The sequence below is a fragment of the Pyxicephalus adspersus genome, chromosome 3, assembly GCF_032062135.1.
Source record: "Pyxicephalus adspersus chromosome 3, UCB_Pads_2.0, whole genome shotgun sequence".
In the NCBI taxonomy this organism is placed as follows: domain Eukaryota; kingdom Metazoa; phylum Chordata; class Amphibia; order Anura; family Pyxicephalidae; genus Pyxicephalus; species Pyxicephalus adspersus.
The window spans coordinates 90,872,651-90,897,615 of record NC_092860.1 but is presented as its reverse complement, the minus strand read 5'-3'; the positions used below and the strand labels follow the sequence as shown (position 1 = coordinate 90,897,615).

The following is a 24,965-nucleotide window of genomic DNA, read 5'->3' as shown; positions in this document are numbered from 1 at the left end:
TTATTTCTTGTGCCTTTTTCGGCAAAATATTAGGTCTAATATACATGAAAAACTTTCCAGAACTTTCAAATCATATTTTACCATAATTGCAAACTTGGGAACATTGTAGAGCTCTAAATGGGTTTTAGAAATCTTTGGATTTTCACCAGTGTTGGATAAATGAAAACTCCCATACTGATGATCTAGAGCAGTGCTTCTTAACCAGTGTACCGTGGAACTCTAGAGTTCCTCCAAAGGTTTCTAGGGGTTCCATGAACAATGAGGTCACTCAAGAACACCAATGATTTTTTCTCTATATGTAAGGGTGACATTTTTCCCAATGGCCAGCAGTGTAACAGACTTTGTTCCCACTGACCTCCATGCTCTTGTGAGCTGTGGATATAGTAATTATAGAATGAGTTTACTAGAGACCTGAAAGGAATTTCAAGGATTCCCCCATGGTATAAAGGTTGAGAAACACTGATCTAGTTGATATGGTGGTATACCTCTTATGGCAGTAAGTATAAAAGATTTGGACTTAATTGGTCGAAATGGTGAGTATAAATAAATGCATCCACCGTTTTGGTTACATAATGCCCAAACACTGCTGAAAACAAATATACACATTAGTCTTCTCTCTTCACACCCTATGTAATTATTAGCAGTCTGATATTAAAATATCATGATGACCTGTCACATGAAGAATTGCACCTGGAGAGACATTTTAACCAACAAAAGCAGTGACCTTGTTCATTAGTTGTTGCTGGGAATTTTGAAATCAAGTAGTCATAAAAAGATCTAGTGTGTACATATTTCACATTGTTCTGACAGTGGGCACAATAAGCATTAACGTTTAAGTTGTTGCTGTGGAGTACAGTGGTTTCCAGTGACATTGTTCATCAATTGCAGACAAAGCAGGGAAACAAACACTATATTTACAATAGTAAGTGGGTGAAGGATTATTTGTATTTCCATAACTTATTGTTGTTGCTGTGTCTCCCAGGCAAGGTTACATTTTATTGAAGCAGCACTGTACTCTTTTTAATCTTTTACTGTAATGTCACTGGTAAGGTTTTGTTTCCTAAAACGGACAAGAAAACTGTTCCAAAGTTAGTGTCTTATAGCCCCCTACACCTAAAATGTTGGTTTACCTAAAGAACATTTGAGGAACATTTAAAAATATTCCTATTTAAATAAAAAAATATTTTAAACAGTTAACTGTGTGTGAACAAAATATTTATTCTTAGTTTTGAGATATATTTATTCATAAATTTAACAAAAAAATTATTGTTGTCCAGGAGAATTTTTTCCTTGCTTCCTGTCCTGCTGTTTTACTGGTCAATAAGTGATTGGGGTTTTTCAACAGCAACACAGACAAAAATAATTATACTAACTTTAGTAGAGTAGGGAAAGGCTAGAACATTTCCTTACTTACTGTCTGGTAATACAGTTTCAGTAGGTCAGGAGAATATCTGTAATGTAGCTCCAGATACAACTTTTTACCATGGCATGCAGTTTAGGAAAATAAATTCCCACTTTCCAATGTGTTCCAATGTTCAGTATGTGTTGTTTAATGCCATCCTGTGTTTAATCTTAATTCCAAATGCTGTAAGAGAAAAGTTAATGAAAGTATTTTTCCAAGCTGATTATTGGGTATTTAGTATTTTTTTTTTTTTTTTTACGAGTAACGAGTAGGTGATGTTTAATGATGTCTGTTCTTGGCATTATTTCCTTTCGCTTCCCTTTCTGGCAACACAAGAGGAATTAAAAAGAAGCCTCTCCAAAGTAAAAAGGGAATTACTTTTCCCATTGGACCTATTTGAAGGTTTCCCTTTTATTGTAGTTTCTATGAAAGCTGTAAAATTTTGGATCTTCCATCACTTTCTGTCATTTTGACAATAGTCACTAGGACAAATAGGAAGGGTGAATGTTCCCAAGGGAAACAGACTGCAATAAGAGCTTGATGGAAGTTCCAGCTTTTACCTTCTTTATACAAAACAAATACATTTTGGCTATAGATACATGTCAACTGTACCAAAGAGTAAACTGATATACCCAGTTCATATTTTTAGATGAGGTCAGATACATGTGATGATAAAATCTTTACCTATACTGTCAGTGGCACCATTATCTCATCACCTGACTCCAAGTTTCTGTGATATGTAAGCAGTCACTAGGGTGAGCTGTCATTACAACTCATCCATTCACCAGGACCCAGGGGTACTGCAGCAAATCATAGCTGGATATTGTTGGGTGGACCTTGGAACAGAAAAAGAGACAAGAGGCATGTGTAAAACAGCTATCCTGTTATCTGAGATGTGCACAATGAATGTTCTTATTTTTAAAATTTTGCCTGGAGTTAGACTTTATTTTGATCTAAAGAAAACCAATGAGGAAAACCATTTTATCAAGCGTATAATCTTGTGTTACAATAACCATGTGGGCTTCACAAGTAGAGCCTGACTAAATTCTAATTGAGTGGCAGCTGAATTGATTACAATTAACCTGTGGTCTTGTCCTCAGGCTGGGGTCTCTCACCTCCAGCTTTTAACAAGGTCGAAGGGCTTATGACATCTGTGATGAATGCATGCATCATAAACAGAAATCATAAACATAATAGGGTAAACTACATAAATCAAGTAGAAAAAACATGCATTCTACTGCATTGATCAAATTATGAATGAAGAACATTAATCATCAGATTATGCCTGAATGTATCGGGAAACATAAATTATTCTGTGGAACGTTGAGGTGAAATGTTCACTGAATAATAAAATGAGTTTCTTTGACATAAGAATGTAAAAAGAAAGCTGCAGAACATTTCAGGCGGGGAGTTTGTCCGCAGAATATCCAAGTTATCTAACTTCATAAGACTGCATACTTTCATTTAAATAAAGAAATTTAAGGTGGACAACTTGTAATGTCAACTTAATGGAGTATCTCCTTCCCTTCTTCTTCCAAAATTTTGGTCTACATATCAGATATACAAGAATCTTTAAATGAAGATGCTGGTTCGGAACATAATTGTCTAAGAGGGGATTTTCATCACTGGACCTGATTTAGTAAAGCCCTCCAAGGCTGGAAAGGATACACTTTCATCAGTGAAGCTGGGTGATCCAGCAAACCTGGAATAGAATCATTCAATAGAAGTCATAGAATCAATAGAAGTCATTACCTTTTGTTAGCAAATGTTTTCAATCCTGGACAGATGAATTCCAGGTTTGCTGGATCACCCAGCTTTACTAATAAAAGCGTAACCTCTCCAGCCTTGGAGCTAGCCTTGGGGCTACTGTGAGAGATTTTATCCTTAATTATATTGTGTGGAATAATATTATTATGTAGAAGGCTAAGGAACAGTCATTATTATTGCCTTTGATCTGCTAAATGAAATCTTTCCCCGTTAATTACTCTCTAAAGCTGGAGAGGATACACTTTCATCAGTGAAGCTGGGCGATCCAGCAAACCTGGAATGGATTTTCTGAATGTTGTTTCCTGTTCCCTATAACAGCAACAAACAGTCCCTATAACAGCAAATAACAGTTTGCTGTTGTTTGTTTGTTCCCTATAACAGCAAATCTTTACTGTTTGAATACAATTCCACTTTCATGGAAATATATATTTAGGATTTAAATGGGTCAGCCTGGCAATAGCAATGAAAGGTACAACTTTTCCATGACAAGAATCATACTGAAGATGAACAAGCATGATCAGTAATCATTAAAATGTTACAGAGGTTTTTAAAATAGAACTTGTCACAATGCTATTCTTAGATTGGGAAGATTGTTTCCTTCAGTGACACTAAATGGGCATTCTCCTGGTTTCCTCTTTGAACAAAGGACTTTGTGAACTGCAGCACTTACTTGTAAAAGGTTTATCTGCTTGAAAACTAAATTACACCTTTAGCAACATATAGCTATTGATTTCGTTAATGCATCACCACAGTTTTTTGAACTGTGAATCAGTGAATACGATGTATGTTATAAACTGCTCAAACTAACAGCATAACATAAATTGTATGAATGTTAAATGATGGGAATGTAGAGGTTGTTTAGGTGGTGATACCTAATTTACAGTGTTTATTAAGATGAGTACAAGAGTGAGAACTCATACATTAGAAATTAGGTAGCAGAACTATGCGTCTATTAGTATGTAAATAATTTAAACATGAAGGGATATCACATTTTATAAATGTCCTTCACTTGTGATTAAGACTAAACAAATACTGTAATGACAGCTAAATGAATATGCATTGGGAGAATCTATGTTTGCAAACTAAGAGTAAGGTGCAACTCTTACATGACAATAAACAAGTATAACTCCTTGATGACATCACAGAATGTTCTCCCAATGCATTTTGTTATGATTAAATTGGAGGAACTTTTGTACTTAAGTAGACTCTACCTAAAAAAAATATATTTTTTGACAAGCCTTTTACTTGAAAGCCTTTCCCAGAGCTCCCTGCAAGGGATGATGAGTAGCGTAGAGGCCGTCGGGCTCTTTACTGTAGGGTGTCACCAGGTTGAAGCCCTCATGGTCACCCTACCTGAAGAGGCAATATAGAGCGGCCTTAGGTTGGAAACAGGCAGAAGTGAATGCAGCCTGGGCCCGAACAAAGGTCAGGGTAGGCAGCAAGCAAATTTAGTCAGGGTTCAAGCAAAGGGTCTGGCAGGCAACAGGTAAACATTGTCGGGGTCTAGGCACATGTCAGGGCAGTCAGCAAACAAGCATAATCAGGTTTAGGGAGCTCCTTCTCCCTGGGCTTTGTCAAGACTGCCCACAGACATGCGAGACCGGGAAGGGCTGCATGCTTTGCCAGACAGAGAAAAAGAGTTAGATGGGGTATGGATGGTTTAGCAGGGACCGCCGCAGGAACCCACAGTTATTGTGGGTCCTTCTCCTGACCCTGCTCAGGGTTGCACCGGCCAAAGCCGCGGACCATCCAAAGACCAGAGAGACAACCCTATTGGGCCATGTACAGCCCGCGGGCCGTGATTTGCCCATGCCTGCTTTATGGTACTTATGATAGTGTTGGGTCTATCTAAAGGAGTGTTGGGTCCATCAATAGGGTGCCCACAGTATACCTGCAACTAGCACAGAATTTTATATGTGTCACGTTTCCCGCTTTTTAGTGGTGATAGGAGGGTATGCTTTCATAGCTGATAGCATAGCATAGGTTACAAGTAAAAAAACAAAACATTTGCATAAGTAGAACATTTCATTTTTTAAGTGTTCTGTACAACCCCATTGTTGCTTTTATTTAAAAAAAAAAACTACTATAGTATTGAAGCCTCACTTAAGCTTCAACGTTGTGTGTATAACTCTACTGTATGTACTAAAGCAAGTGAATTTTGCTTTTTTCATTGACCAGTTTACACTCTAAATTCAGTAATTTCCAAATATTTACAAAGCTTCAATTACAGAATCCGACTGGTGCAGTTAAAGAAAAATCAGTAAATTTCACTGTGTCAAATTTTTAGTGTCACATTTGAAGACACCCTTTTCAAATAATAAAAATATACAAGCTTTATTTTAGCTTTTCTATGAAAAAAAATATAGTTTAAAATGTGCATTGTATTACCTATGAAAATACTTTCCCTAAAACTGGTCAAACTAGAAACATTTCAGTGATGGAAAGTGTTGTTTTTGCGCCAAACATACCTTTTAGAATTGTGGCCAAAAATGTAACCTTGGTCCCATTAGACCATACCAGCTAGGGAGACTTGGTGTATTTTCTTGCAAATTTTAGCTAGGCTTCTGTCTTGCTAGCATATTCCAGACATCATCAAAATAACAGTATCCCCACGGTGAAGCATGGTGGTGGTAGTATTTTGCTTTGGGGTTTATTTTCATTAGCTGGAACTGTCAAGATGGAGGAAATATAAATAGTTCCGAATACCAGTCTCTTTTGGCCCCAAACTTTTAGGCATCTGCTAGAAAGTTATAGATGAAGAGGAATTTGACCTTACAACACAAAAATCACACCAAGCATACATCCAAATCAACAAAATAATGGCTCTACCAGAAGAAAAGCAAAGTTCTGGAATGACCCAGCAGGTGCCAGACCTAAATCCAATAAAAAAATCTGTGCGGTGACCTTAAGAGGGCTGTGAACAAGAAATGCCCTCAATCTGACAGATTTGGAGCACTTTTACAAGGAAGAGTAAGCAAATTTCATCAGGTCAATATGTGCCATGTTGATAGATTCCTGCCCAGGAAGACTGAATTGAATTTTCTATTGAATTGTACGGGTTATAGGTTACATTAAAGGGGTAAAAAGTTTTGAAAATTGTGGTCTCATTTTTTATATCACAAAAACCTGGCATTTTAACTGGGCTGTGCATACTTTTTATATCTACTGTATTACTTCACTATCCTAAGTAATAACCACTCTTTTTGGTCAATATTTTGTCTTTAATTGCTTTGTTAATTTCAACGTTTTCTCTTTTAAATCGCCTTATGCTTTTAAATTGCCTGATCACAAGGCTGGCTGAACAGAAATACAAATCATTTTGAAGATAAAATACTTCACACCAAGTATATTGTATGTGTTTGAATAGCTTTCCTCCTACTATAAATTCATCCACATACATATTATTTCTATTACACATAGGTACAAGGCATTTATTTACTAGGCAGAGATATATGGAGAATATTACAGGGTACATATTCTTGTCTCACACAAAAAATAGCTAATATACCCTTTCATAAAACAACTCATTCCCACAGGACAGGAATCTTAAAAGAGAAGATCTACATGCGGAATACCTGCATATTATGTTAATACAGGTGTAAGAAAACACAATGGGCCTGATTCAATAAAGTTCACCAAGACTGGAGAGGATACACCTTTATCAGTGATCCTGGGTAATGCAAAAAGCCTGGAATGGATCTGGTCCAGGATTGAAAACATTTGCCAGCAAATTTCTTTAAGAAATTCATTCCAGGTCTACTGGATCACCATGGTTCGCTGAGGAAAGTGTATCCTCACCAGCCTTGGAGAGCTTAAAAAAATCAGGCCCAATGTTTCCACCATCCTGGATTGTTTACTTTGTCTAATTTTTAAAAGGATGCATTGGGTAGCAGAAGCCTACATTGTCTGAGATAAAAAAAGAAAGCAATTCTGCTTAGAGTAGGGGTGGTGGTGGTCTGTATGCATAACTAAGCTAATGAAAATGTATGGGATTTTACTTATCGCATTATAGTTGGTCTACACTGCTACCTATATAAAATACACAGGCTATATATTAAAAAAAACAATAATTTTACTTCAAAGTAGAACAATGATCAGTTTCCTCTCTGTTCCTAAGGATTTGCCACTAGTGTTGATGTTCGAATTCGGGTGGTCCTTATATTCGACCCGAATAAGGCTGTTCGAATTCAGGTAGACCTGACCCGAAAAAAACAAGGTTCGCAGGCGTGAATTCGACGCTCCCACAGTGCCTAGGGACCCCCCTCATAATGCCTAGGGCTCTCCAATAAGAGCAGGGATCCTCTCCACGATGTTTGTGGTGGCCACATGACACACAGGCAGCCATTGGCCTATATAAGACCAGGGCTTGCCTGCATATACAGATATCTGCTAGCAGACACAACCTCTCTGTGCTCCTGGCAGTGTTAAAGTAAAATTGTAAATTGCTGCAGTTAGATAGTTAGACTGTTTCACTATTAGTCAGATAGATAGTTGTATTGTACTGTATTGCTTCAGTCCTGTAATCTACCCTACTCAGATAGGTAGAGTGTTTCACTGTTAGTCAGATAGTTGTATATAAAACTGTATTGCTCCTGTCCTGTAGTCTTAGTCAGTGTGTTATATACAGGCAGCCAGAGCCAGGGTACTCAGACGGCGTGCACACCATCACACTTGGTACCGAGAGACAGTCGGACAGACAGAAGTCACATTTGTATACTGTGCTGCATATTACAAGCGTCACCGCTGAAGCCAAGTGCTGCATACAACACACACAGAGCATATGCATTTTTTGTGTAAATTCCCCCCCCCAAAAAAAAAAAATCTGCTTACTGTAATAGTTTACACTTTGTGAAGCATATTAGCTCAAAAGTATTTTGCAGGGTGTGAAGCCACACAAACATTTTAACTATGTCTACCCAAAGAGGAAGGGGCAGCTTTGTCAGGGGTGGCAAGGAAAGCAGTATGGGTTTGGTTTTTGACTGCAGACCCAAGAACAAGAAGCCAGGCAAGTCATAGTCGTCCATTGTCGGCAGCTGTCACCCCAGGCCTCAGCGCCACAGTGCCTCAACAACCATGACCGCCACCACAAGCACCAGCTCCAGAGCACCTTACAGCCCAGTTCGATGTTCAACCATGTGGGCATTTTTTAGTGTCCATAGTGATGACAACACTATGGTCATCTGCAAACTGTGTGCTCAGCAGTTTAAACAAGGCAAAAACCCAAACAAACTTGGAACAACTTGCATGAGCACACATTTAAAAAGCCACCACCCGGTAACCTGGCGGGAACACCTGGGCAAAGCACAGAGCTCTGTGCGCTGACCTCCACCCCAGAAGCAAGCTTAGGCCGCTAGATCTTCCTCTGCTGCCTTTCCTCCATCTGCCACCAAAGGGCCCCGTGCTGCTGCCAGCAATTTGAGTGGGGCATGTAGCCGAGCATTAAAGTCCAATATTTCTGTGGTTAGCATTAGCAGCATCCAACCTTCCATCCCCCAGATGCTGGAGCGCAAGAGGAAATATGGCTCAAATTACCCCAAAACAAAGCTATGTGGCAGTTGCACAGCTGATTGCGTTTGAGCTCCTCTCTTGCCAGCTGGTGGATTCCAATGCGTTCCGTTACGCATTTCTCTGCGCAAATCTACAGTACAGGAACATGTGCAGAGCAATGTGTTTGTGGCCCTGCAGCACTCTTGCAAAGTGCACATGACAACCGACAGTTGTCAGACTGGGAAGATATATTTCCTACACAGCTCACTGGAGCTCCTTCTTGACCTCCACTGCTACCTCCTCCTTTGACTCGTCTGCCTCAACCTCTTCTTCCAGGGACACTTTGCCGTGGAGACCCAGCACCTCCCGCCAGCAACAACCTACAGTTTGCTATTTCAGTGCACGTTGCAAATCAGACTTTGCCACGCAGTCCTGAGGTTGCAAAGCCTCAGTTCCCTCAACCACACGGGCACAACCATTCCAAGTGCCCTGCAGGAGCAGGAGAACATATGGCTAACTCTGCACGGACTCCAGCCAGGCAAGGTCGCATGTGAAAACGGGGCCAATCTGCTGGCAGCCCTGCGTTCTGGAAAACTCACACACGTACCTTGCCTGGCCCATGTCATGAGCCTCATAGTACAACGCTTCCTTGCAAAGTACCCAGGCCTCCAGCCACTGTCGCTGAAGGCCAGAAAGTTGTCAGCCTATTTCCAACGGTCGTACACAGCCAGTGCCAGATTGGTGGATTTACAGCAAAACTTCAATCTGCCGATGTACCAGTTAATTTGTGATTTGGCCACTCATTGGAATTCCACCTTTTGCATGCTGCAGCGGCTCACTGAACAGCAGAAAGTGGTGGTGGATTACGTGGCAGAGTCTGCTCGTTTGAGATGCTTACCTACATTACCTTACTTCAACCCTGCAGAGTGGCTGCAAATTGAGGACTTGTGCACTGTATTGGCACTTTTGGAAGAGGCGACCAGAAATCAGGCCTGTGTCAGTAACACCATCCCAATCATATGCCTGTTGGAATAGATGATGGTGGAGCTCAGACACGACACAGAGCGGACGCTTCAGGAAGTGATGACGTTTACATCATCTCGGACATGCGTGCCTACTAGGCATAGTGTACCAAAAATCTAAGAAGAGGAGGAGGTGGAAGAGGATGAGGATGAGGAGGAGATTGCAGGCATGGGAGAAGGGGAGGAAGGGGCAAAGGAGGATATGGAGGGTACATGGGGAGTACATCCACCCAAACACAAGGTGGCATGTTCTGTGGATGGCAAGACCAGGCAGAGTTGAGGTGGACGACGACCCTGTACTGCTGTTCGACCCACAGGAGTCTGGGTCCAGAATTCTCTCAGCTGTGGGAACTAACAAGAAGTGCTTGTAAGGGACTTGTTCTCAGCCTTTCTGTATGCCAGCAGCTGCAGAAGGTATCCCTATGGCAGTTACAAGGTATATAGGTCTCACAGTGGATAGAGACAGAGGGCCCCGAGGGAGGTCCTCTGTACACAAACTAGCCGGTTACACAACTCCATTACAAGTGATTTAGGCCTTAAAGTAGATAGAGGCAGAGCGTCCCGAAGGTGTGTAACTGGCTAATTTTTATACGGAGGACCTTCATCAGGGCTCTCTGCCTCTATCTACTTTGAGGCCTATATCACTTGTAACGGAGCTAAATTTTGGACCAGAGGAACCCCCTCATTCTACATTCTTTGACATTGATAAACTTTTTCTCCATTTTTTATAATTTTGCAGAGCAAACTTCATCAGAAGAACATTTTAGGGACACTTTTATATTTTCCAAAAAATATCTTATCATATCCATTGAATTACAAAGTTTACATTTATAGTCCCTCATTTAAAGGTAATCCCAAACCAACATGTACTACAATGCTTGAATCAATACATAATCCTAGTGGAGGTGTAAAGTTTTTATTTTAACCACCATGGTGTATTATAAAACACTCAATTAATACTTAATGAGTCCCAGGGGGGTCTCAGGAGGGGCCTTATACCCCCCGTGTCTTCCTCCATAACCATTACCGGATGCACTCCACTTTGTTGGTTTTCCTGGTTAAATGGACCAGTCTGGGTTCCCACGTAATGCTCTTCTGCGCACCTTGATGATTGTTTCTGTGTCTTTGCACGGGAAGCATGTGAAACACCCTGGGGACCTAATGTCAAACACACGCAGGCTGTGCCTAACTTTGCCAGGATATCTGTTACCTCTTCCAAATACTACTTGTTCTGATCTGACGTTCATCCTTTTTTTCCTTCCCTTCCTGATAGCTGCCTAAAACTCCACTGACAGTAGTTGTCACCAGCAGTGAGGTGAGGAGGGAGGATTCTTGAGTTCCCTTCTCTACCAGGTTGCTCTTGTATAGTCTATGCATTATGGGCTGCTCTGCTCCTATTTACAATTTAGGACTAATGGTAGAGCTTGTAATCCTTGCTAACAAATTCCCTTCTACAGCAACAGGGGGTGAATACATTCCAGTGAAATATATCTGCACATTTTGAAAATTTTAAGAAAAAAACAAGATTCAAGTATACAGTCCCACAATTATATTCTGGACGTTGTTTGTTTCTGTACAGAACACAATGTTAGAAGCCTGTGAGTTCATATTTTCGGATTTTTCATGGTAGCCTGGGAAACAGAACGTACTACAGTCATAAATAGTAACCTTAATAGAAGTTCAAATATTTGTTGATTCTGTCCTGTGGTGAAAGTGAGGGAAATGTGGTAACCACTTTCCTAGCGGAAATTATAAGTAGAAAGCGACACGAATGAATCAGAGCACTTCACGGCATATGTGACATCTTCAACAAAGTCTACTATTACTTGAACAGTTCAGACAAAGGTGCTTTATTGAAAACCATTAAGGGGAATAATGAGTACACATTTTAGGGTATATTTGTCATATTTACCTGAAAGTAAAGGAAAATGTGACTAACATGTTACATGCTTGCTGTTCTTTATTTCAATGATAGTATTTTGATATACAAATCAGCAATGGGTTCATCGTCCTTGATAAACAAATGCCTTAAAAAAACAAGGACAGAACAAACCAAAATGTAAAATGTATTATTTTTAGTCACCCTGAGCATATCAATAGACTTACATGAGCAATGAGCAAAAGTAGATATCTACTGTAGAAAGTGTTTAAGATACAAATTTCCAAATGAACATTGGTTCTGTCTTGCAAACATTTCTCAATTTTGTGGTGCTGGGTTTGAGATCCAGACAACTCGACCAGACAGCATTGCTAGATCATTTACCATCTTTGCGGAAGAAGCTTGAACGCACATCAACCTGCTAATCCAAAAAAAGAAGAAGTGAACACTGAGTATTCATCTCTCACTATCAACACAGATCTTGATTGGGATCCTAACTGGCACAATTGACTGCCATTCCCTTTCCTAGCTTGAATGGTGCTTTGCAATATTTAACAGATGACTGACATTAGGACTAGTTCAGGTATTCACAATAGCACCATATAAACAATATACATATTTACATGTTGTTTTATTTAATATATAACTGCATAGTTACGCCACTGGAGTTTTTTGTGGCATGTAAAAGTAGATAATATTTCTGGCATATATCATATTCCCAAGTGCAATAGGAAGAAGTAAACTATAAAGTCAGATAAAAACCCAAAAACCTGTAGATTTTCCTTAATGTGTCCTAAACTAATAAATTCACAGTCTAAATTTAAATTTTCCTGATGTCGATCCAAATAAATTCATAAAAGAGCACTATTATTACTTATCTTTATTCAGCTTCAGATTCCCTTCAGGTACAACGAAAAGAAAGGGTGGGTTTGGATAGAGATATGTATGGTCAAATGTACCATTTATACTCGAGTATAATCCAAGACCCCCCCAAAATGGCATTGTGTATTAAGTCTTTTACATTTAAGTTCATACACAGGTCAATGACTCGCATGGTAGAGTGTGCCAGCCTAGATTGTTATTGCCACATTATTCCCACCCTAGCATCCCCACCACCCCAGATCCCACTTAGTTGGTATAGTTCATTATTTGTACCTGTGTTTACAAACAGGGGCAAGACAGATTCATATACTTTTGTAGAAGGCTCTATTTATTGGCACCTAATTTCTAACACTTGTCTGTAATGGAACATATACCGAAAATTTTAGAAAAACAAAAGTTTCTTTTATCACAGCATAGATATCTACATTTAGGGCCTAAATGTACTAAAAGTAGCTGTCAAAAACTGTGCAGAAGATATTCAAGGATCCAGCTGGTTAGGACTAAGACTCAAGGGACAACTGGTAATGAAACTGCTTTATACTGTATATAACATTGTATAGTTTTAGAATTTCCCACTGCCTATCCTGTTTTTCCTGCAAACTTTCAGCACCATGGACAGCACACAGTACATGAAATACATTTTTTACCTAATTCGTATGCTAAACTTTCTTACCTCATTAGTCTTTAGCAAAAGTTGACTTTTATGACTTACATGTTGGAATATTTTAAAAACGTAGTGAAGCCATAATTTAAATGAAGGGATACTTCTGCAATGTCCAGTCCTGTGTCTACAATGCACATTCAATAGATTTTTGCACTCTCTACTTCCTGCTATTATAATAATAGAATCAATTTATTGGAAGAATGTGGCACATATATTTTCCTAATGAATGCAATCCATAATATAACATGTGCATGAAGTAGATTGCTCTCTATGTGGTTTTCAAAATTCTGTATTTGAGAAAGGACAGCATGGCAGTATGTGTGATTAATTCAAATATACTTACCGCCTACCTGTCCTTTCTGCAGCAAATTCTAGAGGATCTACTCTAAAGCACAGGTGGCACTAACTCACACAATGAATGTATGTATATATTATTATTTATACATATATATATATATATATATATATATATATATATATATATTATCATATATAGTAAATTAAACCCTTACATCAAAAACAACCTGTGCAAAAGAAAATATGAAAAATGCTATTGTTGATCAGCCTCTAAAAAGCATGCAGTACTTGCTTTTTACTCTGACTCACTAACTTGTATTGATTAAGTGACTTCGAACCGGAGCCAGAGGATCAGTATGTCAGCCAGACAATTACCTTTGCCAATGGCAGCCTTTATATTCTCATTGTACAAGTTTCCTTTAATGGAAATATTGATGCTTGCTGTTTAATCAGCATTCTAAAATTATCACAATTATTTAGTTAAGAATATATCCTTACTTTATGCAGCCAGAGCTACATTTAATACATTTTTCAAACGAAGAAAAGAGGTCAGAACAGACGTGCAGCATTATACAACGATATGTCTGTGGCGGCGGGAATGTGAAGTGTGTGGCATATCACACTGTAGGTGGCACAGCTAATTCCTTTGGAAAGAGCAGCATGGCATCCTGAAAAATGTGCACATACACAGTGATCCTCAGCAGCTGTTAATACAAGTTACAACTGCATCTGTGGAACATGTGTGGGCTTGAAGAATTACATCCATTCCTTGTCAACAGTTGGCTGTCTGCTAGACTGCACATCAGGTGTCTTGGCATGTTTGCCTTTTCTGTAATGTCTACAGATGGCCCTATACCCCTGGTCCTGTGTTTAAATCTAATCCCACAGTATAATCCCAACCCACAGCAAGCAAATGTCACATCACATTACATATTTATTTCTAAATCAAAGTAAAGGCTTTTTGCCCTGTACAGTGGTTCCGGGTAATCAGTAAATGGTTAAATCCTGCTCAACGTTCACTGATCATTTTATGATCTATGTGTTTCATTAGCTGGGGTACAGATTCACCTATAATAAATGTGCTTTAGCAAATGATGTATGCATTTGTTTCCGCAATGTATGTGTTTCACTAGAAAAGGTATGTGTTCATCAAGTATGAATAATATCCTTAACGGCTCCACATTATATTACTTGGCTGGTATCTGCTCAGCATTACACATCCATTCCCTTGTGACCATGAAGACAGGAGCCTGCAAAGACACACATATCAGGAGCTGTCACTAGTTAGGTGATGTCTTGCATGTGTTTATGGTTTTCTGGATATGGGATTGAAAGTAACAATGCAGCAAAAGAAGCAGAGATGATTTCAAAAGAAGCATACATAAATAATGAGCACAGTTATTAACTATTTAATTTCAAGGGGTATGTTTATAGTTGTAGCTCTGGCTGTTGGGACTAGAAAAATGCATTTTTAGGAAGCCTGCAAAAGATATAGGTAACACTGTATGGATCAATTTTTAAATACTTCACTCAACTTTCACCAATGATTTTAACATTTTAAATTTGACTTATTTGAAAAAAAATGTATAATTCCTGGATAAAGGTTGAGTTTCAGTTGCAAATATTTAGAAATACACCCTTGTGCTTTCCCTTGATTATAAGTGGCAGAAAGTAGAAAGGCAGAAAGAGAGGTAAGGTGGGGACACTGAGGAATGGGCTAATGCCAACCTATCAGGGATAACAATAGTGATCAGGGATGTTGTCGGATCTGTCTGATCATTGATTTTCACTGGCAGGGACCAGTGTGTAGAGTGCATTTATAAGTACCGTATTTTTCGCCGGAATATAAGACTCACCCAATTTTAAAGGAGCAAAATCTAGAAAAAAAAGATTCTGAAAGATTATTCCTTCTGATCACTCATGTGCCATTCATACTGTATTCCCCTTCTGATCACTCATGTGCCATTGATTGTCCCCTTCTGATCACTCTGTGCCATTCAAATTCCCCTTCTGCCCCCCCCCAGTTTTGGGGAAGAAAAAGTGCGTCTTATACGGCAAAAAATACGGTAACTGATTAATATGATGCTACCTACATATAAATTACAGAGAAATAGGATGTATAGAGCATATGAAGATTCCAAACTATATCTTTATGTTTGGATACATTAAGAACAGGTTAGATCCTCTGTTAGATTATTCTTCTGCCTTTTGCCCCCCTACTCATTTTTCCCTTCATCCACTATTTTCCCTGTGGTTCTTTTTCATCTCCAATGAGAGAAAAACAAAATAATTCTTTTATTCTCAAGCTGCAATAAAAGGGTTAATTACTAAAAGAGCTGTGAAAGTTGATTCATGCAAATACATAAAAATCCAAATAAAACTTTCAATGGGAAGCAACTGTAAGGTCACCAGAAAATGGCACCTGTAAAAATAAAAAATATAATAATTTCCACCTGCAATAAAATGGTTTGTTACTGTAAGAGATATGAAAACCTTCAAAAGCCTTTTTACTGGAACAGCTTCTAGATAATATGGAAGGTTGTTTCAAAAAAGTGATACTATTTTAAAAAATGTATAAAGGGTTACATATAATAATAAAAATACATGAACACAATGCAAAATAGTCCAAGAAATTATTCAGTTGTAATTATAGGTTTAGAAGGAAATATCTATGTTAAAGCCAGCTGAATCATGCTATGTAAATATTTCTAAAGATTTGTAAGATTCTTTTCTTTCAGGATTGAAGTTGACAGACATATGTAGCTACGAGCACATAGTTTATAGAAAACAAAAAAGAAAAGGACATACCAAAGGGACTTTAACGACAGTTATTTTTTATAAAAAGGTAAACATTTTATTATAATTTATTAATAACATCCATCCATAAAAAACCTTTGCTTCATTTGTTAAAAATTTTGTGCTGATGTAGTACATATACTGAGAGTTGTCCTTTATCCAACGCGTTTCATAGACAGAATCCACTTATTCAGGGATACGGTACAACACAACCAAGTATCTCAGCACTACAACACAATACAAAAAAATATTACTTCCATGTTTCACAACATATTTACCTCAGTTTCAAATATTACCATCACAATATCAATCCCTCATATAGATACATACCAGTAAAACATAAATAATGCACTTTGTCCCCCAGTGCAGAGGCAAGCAATAGGGGAGTCAGCGGAAACCACAGCCCACAGATCAGAAGACCACTCTAGATATCTATCTATAAATATCAGTTTTGATACTTTATATAAAGCATTTTTCTCTAGGTTCATACATCGGATCCTGTGGATCATCAGCTTCAAAAACCGAGTGTACCTATATGTATATATACACACATATGTCCATAAAAATGGATGATGTTATTAATAAATTTTTATAAAATGTTTAGGTTTTTATGAAAAATAACTGTCATTAAAGTCCCATTGGGACTGTCCTTGGGTATGTCCTTTTCTTTTTTTCTTCCCTATAAGTTATAAGTAAGGATGTTGACAGTATGCAAAGGAAATATGGGATCTTATAAGATAAAACAGGAGCACATAATTACCTGTAACACAGTGAAAGTTTTAGATCTGCTTACTGTGCTTGCCTAAAGCAGACTTTTTATGCTTTTTAATGTTAAAAAAAAGCTATAAGTAGAACCTTAAGGCTCCTTTGAGACTTCAGATTGAAAACCACAGCTGTCAGCCACTCCCAACAACCTCTCTTTAACTACTATGCTGTCAACCACATGATTTGACAACCGCTGTTGAATGGTAAAGAGGTTGAATGAGGTTGAGGTGCCTTCTTCCGCCAGATGAGGAAAGGCAACCTCTCAGCCAAAAGTGACTTGTCCCATTCAGGAACTACACCACAGTCCACAAAAACAGGAGTTGCGTACAAACACAAGAAGTGTATGGTTACTAACTGCTCCCTCTGGGTTGAATGTGAGCAGTTGGAACTGTATTTAAGCATGTGGTAACATTATGGTCAGCAGTTTATTATCACAGGCCTCAATACTTACCTGAAATCCAAAGGTGTCTCCGAGCTTGACCTGTTCAAGCAGGCAATCAGTTCCGCTGCCTTAAATATCTTGATACACTGGCATGAAACCTGGCATCATTATATGGCCCAGTCAGGGGACAATCATGTATGATGGTGTTTTTATAGTCATTTTAATAGTCACTGAGTACTTGATTTTTAAAAATACGGTGCACCAGATTACGTAGAAGTAAATGAATCTGTTCATGGGGAACGTAAAAGGTTGTGATTCTTCACTTTTCAACAAATGGTCCATTTCAGAGTCCTAGACTGAGCTTCAGAAGATTCCTCATACATATCCATGAAAAAGGCCTTTGCTGGAGATGATATTATGGTAAATCCTTCAGGATTTGAAGGGATAAATGTTTAGCACAGGGATCATTAGGTAAAGTTTTTCTGGACCAGCAGCACAAGAAAAATTTACATTTCAACATTTCCCTCCTTTCCACTTTGTCCGTTTTTTTGCCATTCTCCTTTAAATATTATACATGCATAACACAAGCTTATGTACTTTAAAATGTTCTTTTCCCCCCTTAGCACACATTGCCAGGTTTGCATAATATAATTTAGCAGCTTTGCCGTTATAAATACATTTGGTAAGCTCCAGACATTGCAATGATCATTGTGGTAGGAGATCTGCTTCTCCCCTGGCAATCGGCTCAGCAGTTTGTTGTTGTTATATATATTTCCCTTCTCGGAAGGTAGCGTGATTGCTTCCTAAATCAGCAAGACATGAAGGAATTTCTGAGTCTCCAGAGATCTGCAGCACTGTTCCCTGATAAAACTCCTCATAGACATATTATTAGATATTATTGATCCTTGATTTAGTATGTGCACCTTCTGAAGTAAACAGCCAGCATTGCAACTAAGCACTTGGCACTTGGAAAAGGCTGATAATAGATACTAAATGCAAATTAGCTCCTTCTTAGTTAACTTTATACTAGTGTGAATATGATCACAAAAAGTAAAAAAAAATAATATATTCTTTTTGGTATGTTAATGACTGGTGTCCCAGAAAAGCATGGTAAACTACCTCTACAATTAGAATTTAAGTTAAAGGGTGGCGTTCTAAGAAATTTTACTTGAAAAAAGATTTCCAGTGCAATGAAAGTACTTTGTTTGTTGTGGGTCCCTCTTTGTTGTATCACATGGGATTCTTGTTGGACTACAGACATTCCAATACAGAATCATAGTACCGGTTATGCTGCCACAAATGTCACCACTGGGGGCACTGCAGGCACACCTTGTCTTTGCAACCTCCTATTTGGAGAAAACCTAGAAGCCACAGGAGGGGCCCCATGTGTGTTACAACACAGAGGATTCAGTGTTCATGTGATATCTATCTTTCCTGTAAATAAAGATCAACAGCAGTTCTTTAATTTTTTTACAATTACAAAATGCTTTTATTAGGGTGAATTTGAATAATTACATATGGCTGCATGTGTACCACTTGCAGTCAACAAGTAGTGAGCTCCAATAAGTGCACCAGTTTTTTCAATCTATTCTAAATAAGAGGAAAACAGGCCAAATTGCTCACACAATAGACACATCCTTTTAGCAGATGTAAAGTAGATGTTAACCTTAGCTGGAAAAAAGGTAATTAGTGTGTCATGCACCTGCTCCAGTGTCAGCTGTGTATTATTGCTCTAGATTGGCTTCCCAGTAGTGATAAAGGAGGACCATGCTTGCTCAGGGTGTTAACCTGTTCTCTTGTCGTCTCCACCATGGTGCATGTAACGGGGTGACAATGGAGAAGTACAATAAGAATCATTAGAAATCATTGTGATGAATACGTAAGCATCAAGTGCATGTTAATATTTAGGCTTCCTAGGATGACAGCAGGAGAACATAGATTCTCATTGTCCACTGGAAGCCCATGTGGCAGGTTTACAGACCAGGATTAGGAGAAAGAAACAAAGCATTGTAACTCTATGATGTGCCTGGAAATAGTCCCTCATGGGAGGATGATCAGGTATTATTTTAATGAAAGCTGAAGCTTTGAAAAGATAAAACATGTCATTAGAAACTACCTTAGCCCTTTAATATGGCATGCAAGTTTAGTGGGCTTACATGTAGTTGAACGATTAAAACTTATCTGAATTGATTTGTCAAAAAAAGATACTGCCAACATTACAAGCATGTGCAGCTCAGTGTTTGACTGCCAGGAATAAATAAACTCCAGTGAGTATGTGTGGAAGTTACAACATTCCTGCTTGGCCAATCAAGATAGTTGAAGGTCTTGAACACTAAAGAAGACCAGGTAAAGATGCTGGAATGTATGACAGAGTAAGGTAAAAGCAGGTAAGTTAATTTTACATCACCTGTCCTTGTAATAAACAACTGCCTGCTCGTAATTTTCCACTCTAATAGAAAAGGCCCAAAGCAAAGAAAACCAAATTTCACAGATGCATCATACAATAACATCCTATTTTGTAAAAGAGAAAATATTAAATAATTTGAAATCAAATATGGAAACAGTGGAAAAAATCTATTTTGCCTGCCTATATTCATCTCCAATTTGGTGTTATTGCTATAGAAACAGATAACTAGAAAAGAGCACTTAGCAAACTTTGCCGGCATTATAAGTTTAGAAGTCAGTGTCTAGTTTGGAACAGATAATATCTACAGCGGAGTCAGCTATCTGCATCTGTGCACTTTATCACCTTGACAAATATCAGAACACAGATAATGCATAATTTGTATCTTGTTTCAGGTCATGGTGCCATTTTGACGCACCGACTTTGTCTCTCACTGTGGAATTAGACCCTGAAGAACTCAACACTACCCTAGTCAGTGATTTACTGGAAAGATCTGACTAGTGTTTTCCCAAGACAAAATGACAGTCAAGAAATTCTAAAATATTGTGGCATAAAATTATCAGTTGACAGGTCACAGTGCTCGGTTAGGTAGGCACTGAATGTTCTTAAAAGTCTACAGACATAATCGAACCAAGCCAGCCTAAAGTGATTATAGATGTATAGAAAATGATAATTGGTCATTTTAGCAGTGTACAGAATAGATGTTCAGGGAAAGGCAAATATACAGCTTTGCCTAACAAATAAATTGAACTTACTGTAAGTAGAATTTAACATGATGTTCAAATATAATTTGATTATACTTACTTGAGCACTGAACATTGACTGCATTTAAAATATTATTCCTCATCATATTCACTTTAATGGATATGTGTTTTTTAACTATTGTGTATGATGTATGTTTTTCAAACACAAACTGCTATTGATAGATCATAGAAATATTGTAATACAGAAGATCTATTGCAAGCATAAACAATGATATGTATAAGAACACACATCATTTTATTTTAAATATGTTAAGTCTTGGGTGTTCCATATTACCAGAAACAAGTTTATAAATGGAAAGCTATACACTATTAAAAACAGAAATCTCATTTAAAACAGTTTTGAAAAGATAAAATTAGTTATAATAGTTCTATCAGTATATAGTTGGAATGGGAAAGAGAAGGGAAGGGAAAGGGAAAGCAGTCCTCATTGTGGAACGTTCAGAGCAGCCGACGAACTTGTCGAAGTCTATCCAAGGATTCCATGTAAGTTCAAAAGTGGATGTTTTATCCTTGAAGCTGCGTACAAACGTCAGATTTTTCTCGCCCGATAATCGGCATTGGCCAGATATCGGGCGAGAATCTGGCGTGTGTACAGTCGGCGTCGTCCATCGCCAGGATGGATCCACGGACAATGAACGACTACCGATCCTAATGCAAGGAAAGGGGGAGAGCGCGCAGCAGGGTGCTGCTCCATCGTTGTCCCCCTCTCCTCTCCATAGAGCAGAACGGTGCTGTATGTACAGCACCGTTCATGCATCGTGTAGTCCTTTGTCGTTGGAAAGGATCGTGAAAGATCCTTTCCAACGACAAAAATTGCACGTGTGTATGCAGCTTAAGAGTTCAGGTGAACTTGTCATTTGGCAAAATCCAGTCGAATTTTGGTTTGAGTGGAGACAATGGAGATAGTAGGAGATTTCCAGGCTTTCGCAAGAGCAATACAAGCCACTAACAAGATATAACAGGTCCATTTCTTAGATGGGCAAAATAATTCAAATCATTGTACTATATTCAGATCCATTATAATAAATTATACATTTACTTTACATTTTTCCTAATGTGTGATAGCACCAAATACTAGCTTAAAATGTACAAAGGCAGTGTGGACTGGTGCAATGTAGTAATGCTTGGATATAAAAAACAGGGTACTGGGAAGGTGGGTCATTGTCCTTTACCCACATTTTCTATTACCCACTGGACCCACTGTTCTTTATTATGCACAACACTAAGAAAAAGTAATATACATTCAACACTGAAGGCCAGTCATAAAATAGTCATAAAAAGAAGTATGTATAGGGTGTGACCCATACACAGTAAAAAGGAAATGGGGCATATGGCCAATGTTTTCTATATTGTTAAAAGTAATCTTTTTACAAACCAGTGGAATGTTTACTGAGCATGTGATCAAAAAATGTATATGGAGAGATAATCAGAGATAAAGGGAGCTGAACTATAAGTAGTTTCAACTTGTAAGGATTTGTCTTATCCACTGCCATCTCCCAGGCTTTTCTATTTTGTCGTATGGCCACCTATCATATTTCAATACTAACAAGGAGGCACAGGAGATGGAAATAAATAATTTGCATATAATTTCAACCTATCTGTACCTACTAATTATTTTGAAGGTTTCACATGATCATGCCTTTTTGTGCAGATTTTAAATTATGACAGATTTACTATAACTGTATCTGGCCTCATGAATATCCTCATGGACATTAGATATCATTCTGGTCATGAAGAGACTAGAGCAAACACAGCCAACTAGTCCTTTCATGATAGAAACACTTTTAAGAGGGTCAAGGAGAATGCTTGAGAATATTCCCCGGTCCCCAGCCCAGTTTTGCTTCTGTTCAGGCCTATATACAGAACCTATATGGTAATGCTGAAAAGACTGAAACAGAAAAAGATACACTTTTATATCTTGTAAATTGTGATGCTTCTGTATGTATATCTGCTGCCTTATGAATTGGCCTTGGTAAATACAGCCTTGGCGTTATTCAAAACACAGGATAACAAACCAAATGGAAAATTGTGAGCTACTTTGTAAAAGAAACAATGCGGACTTGACTCAAATTTTTCAATGAATTTACTTGCATGCATAACTTTAACCCACATTGTTTCCTTAGGTGGACAATGTAAAAATATTATGTTTGTGGCTCTGCTCTTATGACCATGGTCATTAGGAAAGTAAAAAAAGTAAAACCTTTTACAGCTGTCACCATCAATGGTCCAAAGGGGAAATCAACCAATGGTAATACCTATTCTGGTGAACACAGCCTAAGAGGGGATTTTCCCTGATTTTTGAGAGATTTACTCCAATTTACTGTTATTTCCCCCGCACAAAACAGGGAAAGTAGATAATAAAACTGATAAGTTAAATTATACCCTCCTCTAAGTGACAGATTTGCTTTCGAAACAGTATACTTTAATATACTATTGTGCCAGCTTGTACACTATCTGCCAGTAGCTACGTCTGTTTGTGTGTGTTGGAAAGAAAATGTGTAAGACTATAAAAAGGCTGTATCATGTTTTTGGAAATTCACAATTGCTTTTACATTTCTCCTTGTAGGTCTGTTCACTTGTTTACATTCTTTTTTTTTCACAGGTATTCTACAACTTTAACACTGCGGCATACTCGAATATTCCAAATGAACTCCAGTAAAAACTCAAGAATGATCAAACAGTGCATTATTTGAAGAAAGAAAAACTCTTTCTGGTTAAGACAAGAGATACATTTTGCGCCATTCTCATCAGTCAGAAAATATTTGTATTCTAGTTGTGTTTTTTTCTTTAATTGTGATTTTACACACTTAATGATTTACAATGTAGGTCTATTTGGGAATGTGAACTTACTGAAAGTTTGAAACATATGAACTGGTAAAGCAGCAAGTCCAGCAAAATAAGTGGAAGCACCAAAGATTTTGTGCATCAGTGTCAATGTAAGATGTGACTTATGCAATGAAAAAAGAAAAAAATGTGATAGTTGTGATTGTAGTTTTGACAGTACTGTAAAAATCAAACATTTCTGCTCATTTAGGGGTATCTAGATCCTCTTTATAATATTCATAGACATTTTGATCAAGGGCCACAAACAGGTCTGAATTTTTTTCTGTCTGTTTGAGGCATGGAGTTGGATAGCCCTAAATTATATAAAACAAGTGCCAACTCGATTAAAGTTGTGGCACAACACAATTCAAATAAAATTTGTAAAATTTGAAAAATTCAGTAAAATATGTAAAGATTAACTTTAATTATCCAATTGTGTGAAAATAAAAACATATTTTCCTATTTTGTCTGCATGTGACTGGATAAATGAAGTGCATATTAACAAAATGGTCCTAGGTCCAAATGTCTTCAACACTGAAAAAGATAGACTATCATGGGAGAACATGGGTAATCCAGTAAACCTGGAATAAGTCTGGTTCAAAATTGAAAGTATTTGCCAATAGCTAATGTTTTTAAAGAAATCCATTCCAGGTTTGCTGGATCATCCAGATTTTCTTCATGAAAGTCTATCTTCTCCAGTCTTGAAGACATTTGGACCTAGGACCATTTTGTGAATATATTTGGAGTGCTTTCATAAATGAAGCCCTATGTATTGTATGGATATTCACAAAGCCTTTGGCTAACATGTCTCAATGTCTGTTCAATCCCTATTATAGGAGTACAGATGTGGGAAATTCTAGCTAATCCCTAAAAAAACAGATGTAACCTAACGCAGATAATTATTTGGGGTAAAAATAATAAAATTAGATAATATAGGTATCTGTGCTTTTAAAATAAATTTAGAAATTACATTATGCTAGAATATCTATAATCGCATGAAAACATTTCTGTACCGGAATTCACATATAGAAATAAATTAAGGTACAACTGCAGGCCAAACTGTTACTTATATTTTGAATAGTTTTTTTTTTTCTATGTATATTTTTTAGAAGAATAGGGGAAATAAAAGGTGAAACAAAATCTTGTATTCACTTCTATATGAGTAGTAGAATAGAATTGTTTTAGTGATAGTAGCTAGTAGGAACATACTGGTAGTTCAGTCTGTTAGTGGAGTAAGTTAGGAAGGTAAAAGGGTTTATGTTGGTTTCTAATACCTCAATTTTTTTTCAAAACAGGAAATCTGTCCTCAAACATCCCCTTGTGGGAATTTGTTACTACCATTGAAACACAACAACATGGAAGATTCTCACCAGTAAATGTTTGAGGAAAAGTCAGATTCCCTGATTTATAAATAGAGCCCTAAGAGTGAAAAAGCTTTAAATCAGCGGTCACCAACCAGTGGTTGCGGCTCCGGCCAGTGCACCCTCAAGTGGGGAAAGACCCTGCTGGGGGGACGCACCAGTCAGAGCCATGGACCATGTTCCCTATACAGATCGTAAGCTCAGGAAAGTGGGCGGATTGTATCCCTGGACAGGCTATGACCTGAGATGGGAGAGTGGGTGGGTTCTGGC

General features: G+C 37.9%; 1 protein-coding gene across 1 annotated transcript in view; it reads left to right on the top strand.

Moving 5' to 3' along the window:
• The window catches only part of CXXC4 (CXXC finger protein 4), a 178,869-nt gene extending 154,996 nt beyond the window's left edge, over positions 1 to 23,873 (top strand). Inside the window, exon 3 of the mRNA XM_072405653.1 lies at positions 23,114 to 23,873. Coding sequence (XP_072261754.1) covers positions 23,114 to 23,170 — 57 coding nt within the window. The 3' untranslated portion in view covers positions 23,171 to 23,873. The remainder of the gene's footprint in view (positions 1 to 23,113) is intronic.
• The last annotated feature ends 1,092 nt before the right edge of the window (positions 23,874 to 24,965 follow it).